Source organism: Acanthopagrus latus, chromosome 14 (assembly GCF_904848185.1).
Source record: "Acanthopagrus latus isolate v.2019 chromosome 14, fAcaLat1.1, whole genome shotgun sequence".
NCBI classification, from domain to species: Eukaryota; Metazoa; Chordata; class Actinopteri; order Spariformes; family Sparidae; genus Acanthopagrus; species Acanthopagrus latus.
Window position 1 is genome coordinate 1,921,098 of NC_051052.1, and position 17,275 is coordinate 1,938,372.

The following is a 17,275-nucleotide window of genomic DNA, read 5'->3' on the forward strand; positions in this document are numbered from 1 at the left end:
ATAAAACCTTCCATTTATATTTCAATATTTTATTCAATCATCAACAAACAAATACAACAGTATATATATATAAGTATGCACTGCAGGGCATTATTCAGTGAGGACAAAAATCACTAGTAGTACCAGCATGCTAGTAGCATAACAACATAGCAGTTCTGTCTTTTGGCAAACTGATCAGCGGGGGTTCTCAACATGTCACACACAGAGACCATGGAGTGACACTCCCACATTACTGCACAGCCAGATCCAATGTGAATTCAGCTGCCCGTGGATGCTTCCTACTTTGAGTGCTCAAGCATGGTGGTAGCTCTGATAACATCCTCTGCAATTACATCACATCCCTACTACTGACATTTGGACCTCCAGCATGTGCCCCATGTCTTTGCTGAGGCTGCACACTGGGTGGACATAGTATCACCACCAACATTTCCCCTTCTTAGTGTGGTGCTGCAAGCAAACGAGTTCCATGAGTAAGATTTAGGGGAATTATTTATTCCTAGATTTATTTTATAGCTACTGTTGCACTACTGTTTTAAACTGTTCTATTTAAAAAAGTGTCTGTGCTTTTAAAGTGACTACGAGGAACTTTTAAGTGTTTATGAAACAGACTGGTGATTCCTATGATGACTATAAATGATGTACAACAAGACCATCAGCAAAAAGACTGTTATTTTTAAATATATTTATCATAAATGCCTGTGCTCAGGTCCGATCACATATATCACATATGACATTACATATTAATAGATTACTGTTTGAATAATTCTGCGATAATTTAGGAGTCAGCTCAAAGTTCAAACAAGGGTATAATCTTGTACAAGAGGGGCATTCACAGAGTACACCCAGGTCTGTTACAAAGTGAAGACTCAATGTCTTAGGAGAAAAACATGGTATTTATATGTCTCTGTGGGTGTGTTTTCACTCTGACAATTCCTAATTATTTCCCTCCTGCTCTTAAGGAAATAGTTCCTAAAGAAGGAAGTGTTAACCTTCAGTGATTATTCAATACCTCATATGGGTCATAAAACAACCTAAAACAAGGTCACAGGTTATAGGTCACGTTAAAAAGTTACATTATACATTCCTGTGAAAGACTTCATTTCACATCTCTCGTCATGAAGTACAAAATTTCCATCACAATTACCTCACTGCGATCCAGTCTGCGGTCTCTCTATCACTTGCTTCCAAAACAAATGCACGCACCACCAGCATGCACCAGCAAAGATCCTTACAACAGCAGGGGCTGTGGCATACCGCTTTTGTCAAGAGGGGGTGCTAGAATCAACCTCGTAGTCACTTTAAGGGAACTGATATATATTCATAGATTTTTTTTATATGCTCTTCTTCGATTATGACTGACTGTTAAAATAGATAATGAAATAATGTTGAATGGCGTACAGAGGCTTTGTCCTCGCTGCAGCGGACCCCGGTTCGATTCCCGGCCCGTGTCCCTTTGCTGCGTGTCTTTCCCCCCCTATCTTTAATCCTGTTTCCTGTCTAAGTCTTCAGCTGTCCTATCAATAAAAAGCCAAAAAGGTAAAAAAATAAATCAATAAATCAATAATGTTGAATAGAAAGCATTCACAGTAAGGTTTTACCTGAGCTAGGCCATACATCAATGATAGCAATCATATCAGATCGATACATGCTTTAGTAGTGTATACAGCTGTTAGAAGCAAAAACATTGTTTTAAACAAGCATTGGTAACAGCAACTAAAGCCCAGATACCTGGATAATCTGTATCCAGAAAGAAAAAATGGTATCAAAACATCTCTAGTCCAGACTTCCAAAAATCAATCTAGATCTTATCTGGATATACCCAAAACAGATTTGGGCTGGTAGTCTGAATGTAGCCACAGACTGTTTTCCTTTGACCTAAGACGATCAAATGCCAACAACACAGGCCATAAAATGAGTTCAATCCATTTAGTAACAATAACTGAGACATAAAAGCAGGCAGAAATGGTCCCAGGCTGCCAGCCTGATTGCATCACCAGTCACCCTTTAGTTTGTGCCTTGTGGCAGACAAAATTGCAAAGTTTAAAGGGATCCAAACTAAATGCTAATGCTGTCATTATGCTATGGCTATTACATTGAGCAAATCAACATTTACATCATGATTCATTAAAATAAAACTTATAACTTTATCTTTGACTTCTGTTTATTTTCTGATTAACTATTGGTTGGTTTGAACTATTAAGTAGTTGTACAGCAGTTAAAAAGGCTTTGGTATCAGTGAGGGCGCAGAATTTCCCATTTGGGGCATCCTGAACTTCAATACATTTGGAGTAGACCGTTTATTGGCCTGGCCAATTATTGGATCTGTTATTCAGCATTATTTCAGATACCAGTGCAAAAATAGACCTTGACAGTCTCTAAGTGTTGGATTTCTGGCACTTATAGAATTGACGCCATTAGTTTAAACAGTGTAAACTCTCTCAGTCTCCAGAAGGTTAAACCTGTGCTGCTGTACGTACAGTGGTGACCAGCTCCAGCTGTTGGCAGTAGCGTTGTTCTGTCTGCACCAACTCTCTGGCTGTGCGGCTGCGTTTTCTCTCCCAGCGCTCCCTCTGCTCCTGGATACTGGTGCATCCGAGGGGACCAGATGGACCAGGGTAGAAACTCATGGTCACAGTGATAACAGGAACACTGGAGAGACACATATGCAGAGGATCTCCTCAGACCAGGCCAGGTTTACTGACAGGCATTTAATGATAAATCAAACATGATGACACATACAAATGGGTGTACTTGCTGTTAGTTTGAATCTATATGAATACAATCCACACATTGAGGGCATGTGATGATTAAACATGGACCATATATATATATATATATACACTATATTACCAAAAGTATTCGCTCACCTGCCTTTACTCATTCTATGAACTGAAGTGCCATCCCATTCCTAACTCATAGAATTCAATATGATGTCGGTCCACCTTTTGCAGCTATTACAGCTTCAACTCTTCTGGGAAGACTGTCCACAAGGTTGAGGAGAGTGTTTATAGGAATTTTTGACCATTCTTCCAAAAGCGCATTGGTGAGGTCACACACTGATGTTGGTCGAGAAGGCCTGGCTCTCAGTCTCCGCTCTAATTCATCCCAAAGGTGTTCTATCGGGTTCAGGTCAGGACTCTGTGCAGGCCAGTCAAGTTCATCCACACCAGACTCTGTCATCCACGTCTTTATGGACCTTGCTTTGTGCACTGGTGCACAGTCATGTTGGAAGAGGAAGGGGCCCGCTCCAAACTGTTCCCACAAGGTTGGGAGCATGGAATTGTCCAAAATGTTTTGGTATCCTGAAGCATTCAATGTTCCTTTCACTGGAACTAAGGGGCCAAGCCCAGCTCCTGAAAAACAACCCCATACCATAATTCCTCCTCCACCAAATTTCACAGTTGGCACAATGCAATCTGAAATGTACCGTTCTCCTGGCAACCTCCAAACCCAGACTCGTCCATCAGATTGCCAGATGGAAAAGCGTGATTCATCACTCCAGAGAACGCGTCTCCACTGCTCTAGAGGCCAGTGACGGCGTGCTTTACACCATTGCATCCGACGCCTTGCATTGCACTTGGTGATGTGTGGCTTGGCTGCAGCTGCTCGGCCATGGAAACCCATTCCATGAAGCTCTCTGCGTACTGTACTTGGGCTAATCTGAAGGTCACATGAAGTTTGTAGCTCTCTAGCAATTGACTGTGCAGAAAGTCGGCGACCTCTTTGCACTATGCGCTTCAGCATCCGCTGACCCCTCTCCGTCACTTTACGTGGCCTACCACTTCGTGGCTGAGTTGCTGTTGTTCCCAAACACTTCCATTTTGTTATAATAGAGCTGACAGTTGACTGTGGAATATTTAGGAGCGAGGAAATTTCACGACTGGATTTGTTGCACAAGTGGCATCCTATGACAGTTCCACGCTGGAATTCACTGAGCTCCTGAGAGCGGCCCATTCTTTCACAAATGTCTTGTTTCACAGTCTGCATGCCTGAGTGCTTGAATTTATACACCTGGGGCCAGGCCAAGTGATTAGAACACCTGATTCTGATCATTTGAATGGGTGAGCGAATACTTTTGGTAATATAGTGTATATATATATATATATATATACATATGAGTGATATTGACCAAACACGTGTTCTGTAGCGACAATGTCCTGCATCTGTTGCCACAACGAGAGGTAACACAACTAATAGTTTGACCATTTATGTCGGTACCACACAGCTCAGTACCACAAAAACAGGTAAGATCAGTGCAGGTTAATTGTCCACAAGATAGCAGCAGTGCAGCATAACATAATGTGCTATTCAGGTCATCTGATGAATTCCTGTATTTTTTTATATCGCAGGGTTAAAAAAATCAGTGTCAGTTTTTTTTTCAAATATCGTGCAGCCCTAACACATGGTGAAGGAACAATAGTCCGGGGGCCACAAATAGGAAGCCGGTGGGCCGGATGCGACCCGGGGGCTGCCTATTGAGAACCGCTGATATATACTTTTACATGGCTCTTTTTAATTCTGCAACATTGGCCTACCACTTTCCTTGCATTACCAGGTAAGTCTATGATGTGACTGTGACAGCAGACCCCCGAGTACAGCCAGCTGAAGTGTGTGTGAGACGCAGCCCACGATTTGTACCTCCATTGCTTTTTTCATATTCCTTGCATTGTTACGTAAGATGACGTGGACCTGTTGCTTGTCTAGTCACACGTGTTGAGCATCTCCTCGATTGCCTGTATTACATGCTCTGCTGTATGAGATCCATGACACTTGTGCGCATACTGGCACGTTCTAACTCGAAAGTGGAGTCAATTTAATGCGGAGATGGTAGGGCATACCAGGGATTCAAAAACTCCAGGTGACAAAGATAACCCTGTTGCTCTACCACAGAGATGAGCTGGTTATCCAGAGCTAAATTCAATGACCTTCTTTATATTATTTTTGGCCATGTCACTGTCTCACAAGCGTTTGCTGCTTTGGTGCCTTTGCCTGTATTGATGAGTGAACTCTTTTAATTTTGAGTGTTATTGTTTTTTATATGCCGTATCAAATGTGTAGTATTAAATGCAGCTCCCAAAATGCAGCGGTCGTATTGCAGATGTTACATATCGCAGCTGGACTGTTTTTGCTTTCTAAATAAAGACATTTCACCACTGCAGACATTTTATCCACAGGTATGCCCGAGTAACATTACACACGCATCTGCGTTCTGCCACAAATTGTGCCCTGACCTTAAAAAGAAAATCAGGCTTGGAGCCACGTTCAAAATTGCTGATCACGATCAGAGAAAAATGCGCCTATCAGCCCCAATCCCGATCATGCAGATCAGATGGGGACTTCCCTAAATATAACCATAGTAATTTGCCCTGATGTATGCATGAAATAAAAATTAAATAGTTAGTATTGAATTGTACACTTGAGAAAACCAAGCAATCAACCACAAGTCATCATTACCAGCACGCTTCAGTTGACCCAAAAGGTTCAGGAGTCTTGAGTTGGACAAAAGGTATTACATGCCAAGAGGAAACTTCTTTAGGTACAGTGAAATACCAAAGCTCTACCAAGAAAACAGAAGTATTCTTATATAGTATTCTTCATGCACAACAAATCTATGGACAAGCAGAGCTGTCCCCTCCAAAAGTATTGGGAAAGTGATGCAAGTTCCTTTATTTTTGCTGTACACTGAAAACATAATGTGCTATCCTCTAAAGCAGTGGTCCCCAACCACCGGGCTGCGGACAGGTACAGGTATGTGGGTTATTTGGTACCGGGCTGCAGGGAAAGAATAAATAAGTTATTTCATTTCCATTATACTGACAATCACACTCTGTAAGTTCTATTATTTTAAAAAGCGGATTCTCTTTTAATAACATCTGTCTGTTCCTCTTGGCAAGCTTGACATATACCTGTTTCAGTTATGTAATACCCAAAAAATGAGCCCTCAAGCTGGCTAAAATGAGTGGAAAACAAATGTCTTCAGAGAGTTACTTTGCAAAGGAAAAGGGAGAAGGCCCAATGATGAGACAAGAGAAGCCTACAACTGCCGAGAAAAATTAAGGTACATGTAGGGAGTTGGACAACTGTCTTCAGGTCTGTTGATACAGTGGCTGAACTGCAGCTGTGGGTACTGTGAGTGGACAACTGCTGGAGACTGCAAATGATGGTGGCCTTAAAGTATGTTACCTTAGTAAGTTATGGAGTAGACTGGACATAAAGAAGGAAAATCGGATGGCAATTATCTGTTATATAATTGCATTTTACTACTGTGTACGTAAACATGAAAGTGGTCCGTGGTGCAAAAAAGGTTGGGGACCACTGCCCTAAAGGCCCCCACACAGCGCCCAGACTCAAACCAATGGCCAGCTGCCTTCATGCGACCTCTCAGTTGCCTCTCGTCTGATCCATTCAGTAGAGAAGTTGCGTTGAACATACGCATTGACGTGCTGCCTGCTGCACAGTAGCATGTACGTTCTGCGCTTGCGCAAGATGCAATAAGCAGGGACATGCAGACATCCCTCGCCCCAGACACTTCCTCCAGCTCTTCCGGGAGGATCCCAAGGCATTCCCAGGCCAGCCAAGCAACATAGGCACTCCAGCGTGTCCTGGGTCTTCTTCAGGGTCACCTCAGCTGGCTCCTCTCAATGTGGAGGAGCAGCGGATCTACTTCGAGCTCCTCACCCTATCTCTAAGGGAGCTCCCAGCCACCCTGCGGAGGAAACTCATTTCGCTTGTGTACAGGATTTTATTCTTTCGGTCATGACCCAAAGTTCATGGCCATAAGTGAGGGTAGGAACGTAGATTGACCGGTAAATCGTGAGCTTATTCTTTCGGCTCAGCTCTTTCTTCACCACGACAGACCAACACAAAAATCCCATTACTGCGGCCACTGAGTGGGCTTGAGTGATGAATGAGTCAACCTCTGAGTCCTCAGCCTCTGCTTCCTCTATGGAAGATGTGTCAGTGGGATTGAGGAGATCCTCAAGTATTCCTTCCACCGCCCGACAAGGTCCCCAGTCGAGGTCAACAGCTTCCCATCTCCACTGTAAACAGTGTTGGTGGAGGACTGCTTCCCCCTCCTGAGGCGCCAGATGGTTTGCCAGAATTTCTTCATGGCCGACCGGTAGTCCTCCTCCATGGCCTCCCCGAACTTTTCCCTGACCCAAGGTTTTGCTTCCGCAACCGCCCGTGCTGCCGCACGCTTGGCCTGCCAGTACCCATCAGTAGCCTCAGGAGTCCCCCAAGCCAACCAAGCTCGATAGGACTCCTTCTTAAGCTTGACAGCATCCTTTACTTCCAGAGTCCACCACCAGGTTCAGGGATTGCTACCACAACAGGCACCAGAGACCTTACGGCCACAGCTCCGGACAGCCGTGTCAACAATGGAAGTGGGGAAAATGGTCCATTCAGACTCAATTTCCCAAGCCTGCCGCAGGATCTTGTCAAAGCTCTCCCGGAGGTGGGAGTTGGAGACCTCCCTGACAGACGGTTCCAACAGATGTTCCCAGGAGACCCTCACGAAGCATTTGGGTCAGCTTCCTCCCCTGGCAGCAGATCCAACTCACCACCAGGTGGTGATCGGTTGAAAGCTCAGCCCCTCTCTTCACCCAAGTGTCCAAGACATACAGCCGGAGGTCAGGTGACACGACTACAAATTCGATCATTGACCTCCGTCCTAAGGCATCCTGGTGCCAAGTGCACATATGGACACCCTTATGCTTGAACATGGTGTTTGTTATGGACAAACTGTGACTAGCACAGAAGTCCAGTAAAAAAACACGGTCAGGTTCAGATCGGGTGACACTGTCACTGCCCACATGAGCATTGAAGTCCCCCAGTAGAAGCTCGCCGCCTCTCACCGCGGGCAACTCTAGAATAGAAGAGAGTCCGGCCTCTCTCAAGGAGTTGGGTTCAAGTGCCCAGACTGTGCATGGAGGTGAGCCCGACTATCTCTAGCTGGTACCGCTCAACCTCCCGCACCAGCTCAGGCTCTCCCCCCCCAGCAAGGTGACATTAAATGTCCCAATGGCTAGAGTCACCGTCTGAGGATTGGGTTGCCAGAGACCCCACCCACAACTGCCACCCAAATCACACTGCACCGGCCTCTTCTGAACCCTCCTGCGGGTGGTGAGCCTACTTCCAAAACATGAAAACAGGAAAAGATGGCTGAGCTGATGGTCACATAGTCCGCTCTCCACTCGTCCACTTGTTATTATACTTCACAGGAGGGAAAAAGTAATAAGGAGAATCATCACTTCTGCCCCTCCACACACCGCGATGATTCGCTAGCACACCCCCAAACAGAATGGTCATACAGCTAGCACACAACCAAACAGAATATGCCGACAGCCAACACTCTCAGACTTCGCAAGTTGAATTGGAGTAAACACCGTCAGTGTGGTTCCAAAAGCTTCTAACGCAGCTAAACACACCTAACAGATGTGTTCTCGGACTCGTCCGAGTCTCCCCAAATGCTTCAGATGGCCAATGGTTGGCCCGGTGTATTTCAGGCTTAAGTTTTTGAACAGATCTACCTGGAAATGGTAGCGGACAAACTGATCTCTTTTTTTCATATTTATCTTTGTCAAAGCCAGATGTTTTCAGTGCACAGCAAAAATAAAAGAACTATAGTTTTAGAGGGGAATATATATGGCTTTTACCATTCAGTTTATCAGCTCATCATGAGATGAGTCTGGGTGTTTAGCCAAACTGAACACACTGCAGAGAGTCTGACTGAAGCTTTAGGAGACATGGTAACTGAAACATGGGAATTGGACATGTCCTAAATGGTTGGGATCAAGACAGATAATGCCAGCATCAACCGTGAGGCCTTGGGAGACGTCTAGTGGAGCCCATGTTTTGGACATAACTTGAATTTAGCAGGAAAAAAGCCACAGACATTGACAGAGTTGCAACATGCCTGTCCAGGCTTCGTAGAACAGTCTTAGCCTTCTCTAGGTCAAACAAACTGACAAGATCATTGAAAAAGAATCAAAAGGCACTGCAGGTAGCAGAGCACAAGAGCATACACGATGAGCCCACCATATCGAGCACAGCTATTCTAGGGCCCTATGATTTCCACGATCATGGAATCATGGACAGAATCATGGAATTGGCTGATTAAAACGGAATCTATTTTTTAACACGGAATATCGCGGAATTTGACATAATTTCACTGCAATGCTGTTTTTTCGTGTGGAAGAGGAACATAGGTCTGAGGAAAACTGCAATGAGGGAAGCAAATCTAGGTGGCATAACAAGCCCCCTCCACAGACTGAGCCCCTCCCCTTTCAAACAAAGCAGCTGCCCACGTCCGTCTTCGTCGGTGAAAAAACTGAGAAACTCTATATTAACCCCTCAGTACAGAGCCAAGCCGCTCCCGAATAACTTGTGTGTGTCACATGAACTTTTGTTTTGCAAATTCTGGCAGTTGCCTGGAAGCGAAAAAATATGTGGAATGACCAAGTACTGTCCAAAAGCCATGTAGGATACAAGGAAAGAGAACCGATGCAGGAGCTAGTTCAGTCATTGATATCATATAATTTTCACATTTTATTGCTACATCTATAACAATGTAATAGGATAACTCTATAGGTAATTAAAAATAAAAGATTAATAGCTATATAGCTAATGTATCAGAGTCAGAAACCAATTGATCCCATGGGCTGACATGCACATTCAATAAGATTAGAAAGGATTACTTTCTGGACATGTTAATGTAAAAGTGGAAATGGTGTCCATTTCCTTTCCCTGTTTTTTTTAACTGATCTATTTTTTGATTTACATATTTAAAATACATAATCAAATCAAAAGCATGTCAGTACAGCCCCACAATATTATTATTATTATTATTATAAGTTAATGTTTTTTCTTCTATCACCAATAATCTATAATTTCTATTTAATTTGTGTACATTTTAGTGATTTACATTAAAAACACAATGGTTAAAGGTAAAAAAAAAAAAAAAAAAAAATGGGATTCCTAAAAATTAAAACAGAAAAAAAGAAATTTAGGAAAAAATAAAATGGAATTTGGGAAAAAATAAAACGGGTTGTATAGGGCCCTACTATTTCAACATGGTGGACAGGTTCTGCAGCAGCAAGCATTCTGTACAGTCTGGGTCCGAAAATCACCTCAAAAACTTTTTGTCCAGCATAATGTTGGAAAAGAGGGGGACAGCCATTAAATGTCAGAGGGTGGGTTAAAAAAAAACCCATTCTGAAAGACTTGTGACATCTATAGCCAAACATAAGGGATAAGTGTAGTGGAAGACCTACATTCCTGGTGGAAAGATCATGAGAAGAGCCTCCCCATCCTTGCTTATTTTGCAAAAAGATGTGCATTGCAGATTCCATGTGTCTCATAGCACATTTTCAGCACCTCTGGCAACACTGTCAATCAGCGCACAGAGGAACATGTGGACTCTCTTGCATTCCTGGCCAAGAACCTCAAAAAGGCAAAGGACCTGGCTGTCTCAGACATAGATGATATCACAGGATATTGTGAAAAAGTGCAATGTGCATGCCGAGTTGCAACTGAACGTGTTCTAATACTATGTACTACTTCAGAAATTTTTTAAAATATTTTTTAAATATTCAATTTTATTTTATTTTTTTTTCAGTTTAATATGATGTTGTTCTAACCAACACCAGAAACATTTCAGAAGGAGACGAACCAAGTCTTTCTCAACTCCTGTGTAGATGTACTGGTTTAATGTGACTTTTATTTTCTTTGCCGTTGAAACTGAGTATCATTCCAGTTTCAGTATCATTTCAGTATAAAGTATCATGCTATCAAACTTGGTAACTTTGTCAAACGCAAAACTTTGGTATCGTGATAACACTAGATTATGTTATTATTATCACTAATTAAGGTGTAGGGCCACCTCTCTGCTAATTCAAGTGAAGTGGGTTAGCCCTGGAGTAAGTGGCTCGAAGTCAGGACTGTATACTACTGAGCTAATTGCTTTTTCAAGTCATCGATCAAGAGATATTCACTATTATTCCAATTTGCGATTATCCCAGTAACTAAAATTCACCATGACCAACTCAAGTCAAATACTTCTATTCCAATCAACGATAAAATATCTGTGTGCACTTCGTATCAGTGCATCAAAGCAATTGCTGGCAAAGGGCGGAATAGTTCTGATGTAAAAATAAAAACCTTTTTCATTTTTATCCGGATTTTTAACAAAGACAGTAGCCAATAACACTAAAGATGCCCACCTAAGAGATAGGAATCGAAAACCCTGAAATTGGTAGAAGATAAACACTGAATTTTTATGTTCAATTTACTTTTCAAGGATTTAATATTTTGGCTGTTTTGACCGCAATTTGAAGCTGTAGTTGACAAACACAGGGTTCTCCCCAGAAATTTTTAGTGTAGCAGCGCACCGTCATCCCGGGGGGAACGTTTGCTCATCACCCTCACCCGCTACAAAGCAGCTAACTTTGAAAATTAGTATAGTGGTGCTGAGCTAGCAGTATAGCGGCGCAGCGCCACCGTTCATTGTCTGGGGAGAACCCTGCAAACATGTCATTGTTTATTTTTATTTAACAACAATCAACAGGTGCAGTCATACAAATAGTTTGTTACTGCTTTCTATCTACTACTTGCAAAATAAATAATGGCAATCCCTCTCAAATACTGGTCTGTCCACAAACTAGCTGTGGTAATCATTAAACCCTTTCCTCAGATGACCAACACCCAAAGAGAAGCAGAGTCCTCCCTGCATTCCCTCATTAGTGTTGTGTCCATTGTATTAGCAGAGCGTGGAGCGGGCAGAGAGCTGCGCTTTGGCAGTGTTAAACCTGTGTCATCCCTGAGGATGCCTGCACTGTAAACAAGAGGCCCGATCAATGCTAACCAGAGTACACATCTCCCACAGGGAGATATTCACATTCATAGCCTTATTGTGACTAAATGATGAGCTGAACTACAGTACAATCCAACTCTGCAGTTTATCATGAAGCCTGCACAGACTGACTCAAGCTGAAAAATCCACTGAATTTGTCTTCACAAATTCAACTCATTTGTTGAACCTGGGTAAAACTGGTAAGACAGACATACTCATTCATGAAACTTCCCTCGACTCATAAATAGAAATTTCGCTGTCGACATACGTAAGCTGACAAACTAAAAAAACATCTTGCAAATGTGATGTTCACTGCTGAGCTTAAATCAGCTGAGGTGCATGAGCTAATGTTTTACACAGGAGAACATGTATGTGAAAGCACACACACAAACACACGGTATATTCTCAATTTGGATGCACTTCAGAATAATTCATCTCAATATGATGTGTACTAATTGGATTGATCAGCTATTATTTAGATGGACATGTGACTGTTTATCTCTAAATTCCAAACTCCATCTGCTGTAGAGGATTGTTTGATATGATTAATACCACCAGAGCACCTACTAAATTGCCTTAGAGGTGAAATTCATAAATTATTTTAGAACCAAAATAAGCATGAATCAACAACTGCAGAGTCTATTTTCATTAGCCTTTACTTTATTAAATATAATGTAATTTAAGTTGATTCATCAGCACAAACCATGGTCCAATTGTAACGTTCCTCGGAAACTTCAAATCAGAAACTTGTTACCCCTCTCAAAATAGTGCATATAACCCAACAGTCACCTTCTGTACTCATTCATAGATACCAGCCACCTAAATACCCCTAATGTTTTTCCATCAAAATTCATTCATTATTTTCAGAGAAATTAACTTAAATGTCTGAAAATTGTACAATGTGAAAGAACATGAAAAATAAATCCTGGATCTTTCCCATTATCCTGATCCACACTAAAAGTTAATGGGGTCTACTCTGGGCTGAGAGTCCTCCTCCATCCACGTTTCATGGAAATGAATGGCAGTGACAGACAAACTGAGGACCACCAGATTATTGTCATGGAATTTTCTTTTTTTTTTTTTTTATTATTCATGGAAAGTATAGAGTTTTTTAATATTATTAAATTCATGGAAACTATTTTTGTCAACTAAATTCTATTTTGGTTATGAACTGCTGAAGTTTTGCCCTCAGAGCTAAATTACAAAAGTTTTGGGATCCTTTGTATGGCCTCACCAACTGCTTATTTTTCCACCTCATTTAGTAAACTGGTCTTGAACATCCAAGAAAACCTAATGATAATGATGATTTCTTAATATGTATTCATCTAAATAGTTGTTGCAGAATGTTAACAGTATTCAAATTGATGATTTTTTATTTCATAAAGAAAATTACATTTTCAAAACTAGTTTTCTTTTTCTTTTACCCAAATGTTGAGTCTGTAGGTTATTAATATAATTTTAACACACCCTGAAGTTATTTGGTCCTGCCTCTAAAAAAATAGTGTCACATGTCTTGCTAAATAAAGCTCAGAGCTGAAAAGCCCATATTTAAGATATTTTGACAGTAGCTTTTCGCAAAATTATTTTCATTTTCTTGAAAAGTTTTGATGTTAAAGTGTTAAAGGGCACTGAAAGGGCAGTGTCAGTGGGGCTATTGCCATGATCAGGAAGAAAACGCAAACTATCACCAGATGCTAAGAGAAAACTGGTCAGGATTGTCAAGAGTCAACCAAAAACAACTAAAAAGCAAGTATGCAATGAATTAGATGCTGCTGGAAGCCATTCTTCCACTTCTGAAATAAGATAATGTTACACAATATTCTGCAGGTAGCCAGAGGCTACTGTAGGTTTGGTGTATAGATAGCATAATAAAATGAAATTAGGTCGATCGATTTTTGCAAGATAAAATAATTTATATATAAATATTATATATAAATATTAAATAGTACATTGTAAGCAGGCTATTATTATCTCTTTTTGGAAACTTTGTCCATTTACACCATTCCTACCTCAGTACTCTATTATTTATTTGTTTTATTTTGTTTGATTTTATTTTAGTATCTCTTGTATTTTTCCAATCATGTATATAATGTTTTATTGCATTGTGTTTTTTACTACATTATTGGTTAAGAGACAATGGGCTAGGACTGGGTTTCCTTGGTGAGTAGGCAATACTGACTCAAGTGACCTAAGTGACTTGCACAACCTGGTTCAGTTTAGTGAGTGACTCATTATCACTCGAATCCTTAAAAGGAACCATATTTACCAGCTCTACTCCAGGGCTACTGAAAGTTTCCTGATTGTGACTGCCCATTACATTACATTAGTGACGGTGGATAACTATTTGTACTTACTTTGTAGCATTTGTTAAATGAAAAGCATGTTGGAACTAGCAATATCACCTCTCTTGCAGTGACAGAATCTACCCACTTTTAACTTAAGACTGTCACAATGATGTAGTAAATGTAAGAGTGTCTCATTCTTTCAGTTTTAACCTGACTATACAAGACATAATTGATTTTCCTAACAATCAGTGTATACCGAATCAAACCGAAAGCCGTGACCACAATATGATATGAACCGAACCGTGGATTTTGTGAACCGTTCCACCCCTACTGGATACGTATTGCAGATATCTGTAAATCAATTCTTCCTAGACAAAAACAACATTTCAGATATCCACAATGACATTCTTCCTAGGACAAATGACAGAATTTTGCCATTCATGTGTATTGGGCTTTCAATTTCAGATATCCACAATTACATTCTGGATATCTAGAATGAACATTCTGGATATCTGCAATAGAATTCTTACTAGGAAAAACTCCCATTTCAGATATCTTCAATCCAGTTGTTACTAGTCATAATTGTCATTTCAGATATCCAAAATGAAAAGCTATTCCAGATATCCAGAATGTAATTTTGAATATCCAAAAATACACTGTGACTAGTAAAATGTCATTATGGATATCCACAATATATATCTTTTTTATATATTTTTACTAGTGATAATATGAATGGTGGGTATCCGCAATGACATTTTTACTAGTCACTCTGTATTTTTGGATATTCAAAACTACATAGTTATTCATTTTGAATATCTGAAATGAAAATTATGACTAGTAACAATTGGATTTTGGATATCTGAAATGGGAGTTTTTCCTAGTAAGAATTCAATTGCAGATAGCCAGAATGTTCATTCTAGATATCCAGAATTTAATTGTGAATATCTCAAACTGAAAGCCCAAAACACATGAATGGCAAAAGTGACGTCATTTGTCCTAGGAACAATGCCATTTTGACTAGGAAAAATGCTATTATGGCTATCTAAAATGCAATTACAGATAGGAGTGCGGTTTGATTAAATGTTAAAACGTCTTGCCATAGGAGCCAACAGAAGCACTTCTGTATGACGGTGTCATCACAGACCAATCCTTGCCTACAATGTCTCTGCTGCAGGGGAATACAGACAGGTTAGCTTGAGTCAGTTTACGTTATTTGATGGAAAGATGGCAGAGGGTGAGGAGGACTGAGATGAATTGATCCCGAGGGATGCAAAAGACAAACTTAAATAATAAACAAATACAGCAAAGTTACATATATGGAGGTAAAAGGTAGGGAAATAAGGGAACAGAGAAACATTTGAAAAGTTTACATTACTCTGAATTATTACTTTTGTAATTTTTAACCAGCAGAGGGTACAACAAAAATGCAATTTCTACAAAACCAAAGTATGGTGGTTAGTCAAAATTATTAGCTTAAAATGTCTGTAGTTACTAGTACAGAGTGGGCCTAATAAAAATACCACTTTTGGAACTGCCAGTTATATGGGACACTGGTAGATGGATAAAGTACTTTATTAATCCCAAAGGGAAATCAAAGTTTAAATCAAAATACAAAAACAATGAGGTAGGTAAAAGGAAAAAATTCAATTAAAGGTTGCATTATATACAATAACTAAATAGACTAAGCTCAAATATCAAATATAAATAATAAAGCTGAAACTAGAATACAGACTAGAGAACCTTAACAAAAACTGCAACTATAATATACTATTTGCTGAGTAGACACTGTTTAATTATGTTAATATGCTACAGTGTAGGACACTGTACATTAGTGCAAGTCAGGTGGATATTGCTATGGTAGCATGATTGTCCATGGATGTTAGAATTAAATGTGCATCGATAGTTGAATAATACAATACACAAAATAGTGAGGGCACAGCTTATTATGTAATAAACAATTGAATGTAACTTTTTTGCCTGCTTATCTGTCTGATTGACAGTTTTATTGATCACTGAGATAGTTTTTACTTGGAATAAAGTTGTTCCAATATGAAAAAAAGCTACTTTTTTAAAAATAAGCTACTTTTACCATTTTGTTGTAGCGTACCTTGCTTCTCTGGGGGGTAGCTACGGTGTGGTGAAGCTTAATTTAATGTAGAGTAAATGGTAGCTCAGCTCACTACACTTTCCAAGTGGCTTGCCCAGCACTGATAATTTTGTTCTCTTCAAAATTAAATATTCAGGTGAGTTAAAGGGCCGATCAAGTTTCAAAATGAAGTGATTCTGTTACCTCGCAAGCACTCGTATGCACTTTTAACTGCGGGTGGATCCCCGATATAAACTGTGAAACATCCAGTGACACAGACACAAACAAGGCCCGGATAACTGCGGGAAAGTTTTTCGGGAATTGACATTTCCTGAAATATTTCCTGTTAGCCAAACGTAACCGTCGCCTGCGCTTTACAGTGCCGACACGGTGAAATGTGTGTGTTATATGCAAGCGGAAAGTCACAATACTAACTTTTTGTCGAAATGACAGTAAGTTATTAGGCTTGACGGTGGAAAATGAGCTTGAATTTGTCACTGTACGGAGGCGATGTAATATTTTCAACAACAGTCTGAAGATATATGTCAAAGTAACGCTGCTTCGAGTGAGAGATAAACGTCTATTCAAAATTGCGCTTATATATCCAATGTGAAAGTAATAAAGCGCTTACCTACAGGTAACGTATCCACTTTCAATCAAGGCGCTCTTTTCGGGTTGAGCTTCCTTATTCCGGTCTGTGATGTTGACGCGCTCGCTGATTGGTTGCTCTACACATGACGCAAAGACCTCCCACTATTGGATATGGATGAAAGTGAAGCCATGCAGTGACACATGCGTCACAAATGCTTTAGATTAAATTCCCTTTTTTCCTTTCAGTAAAACGAAAAGGTATTAAGTCCAAAAGTAATGGAATTAGTCTTAAAACCTTCAAAAATGTATGAACTGGTTTGTGTGTATGCTTCACTTAAGAATAAAAAACAGTTTTCCACTTCACTTACAAATCTCAAATTTCCAGAAATATTACGAGGATCCTGAGTGCGCTTATTCACCGAATATGATAAATAAATAAAAAATATATATAATAGAATGATT

At 40.3% G+C, this 17,275-nt stretch overlaps 1 protein-coding gene across 2 annotated transcripts in view; it reads right to left on the bottom strand.

The window, feature by feature from the left end:
• The window catches only part of arhgef39 (Rho guanine nucleotide exchange factor (GEF) 39), an 88,298-nt gene extending 71,329 nt beyond the window's left edge, over positions 1 to 16,969 (bottom strand). The window contains exons 1-2 of one of the 2 annotated variants that reach the window (XM_037122536.1): positions 16,858 to 16,969; positions 2,478 to 2,649 (exon numbers count right to left, since the gene is read on the bottom strand). In XM_037122536.1, coding sequence (XP_036978431.1) covers positions 2,478 to 2,627 — 150 coding nt within the window. In that variant the 5' untranslated portion in view covers positions 2,628 to 2,649; positions 16,858 to 16,969. Of the gene's footprint in view, positions 1 to 2,477; positions 2,650 to 16,853 lie in introns of both variants that reach the window. The other variant, XM_037122535.1, reaches the window with a different exon arrangement.
• Between the last annotated feature and the right edge of the window lie 306 nt (positions 16,970 to 17,275).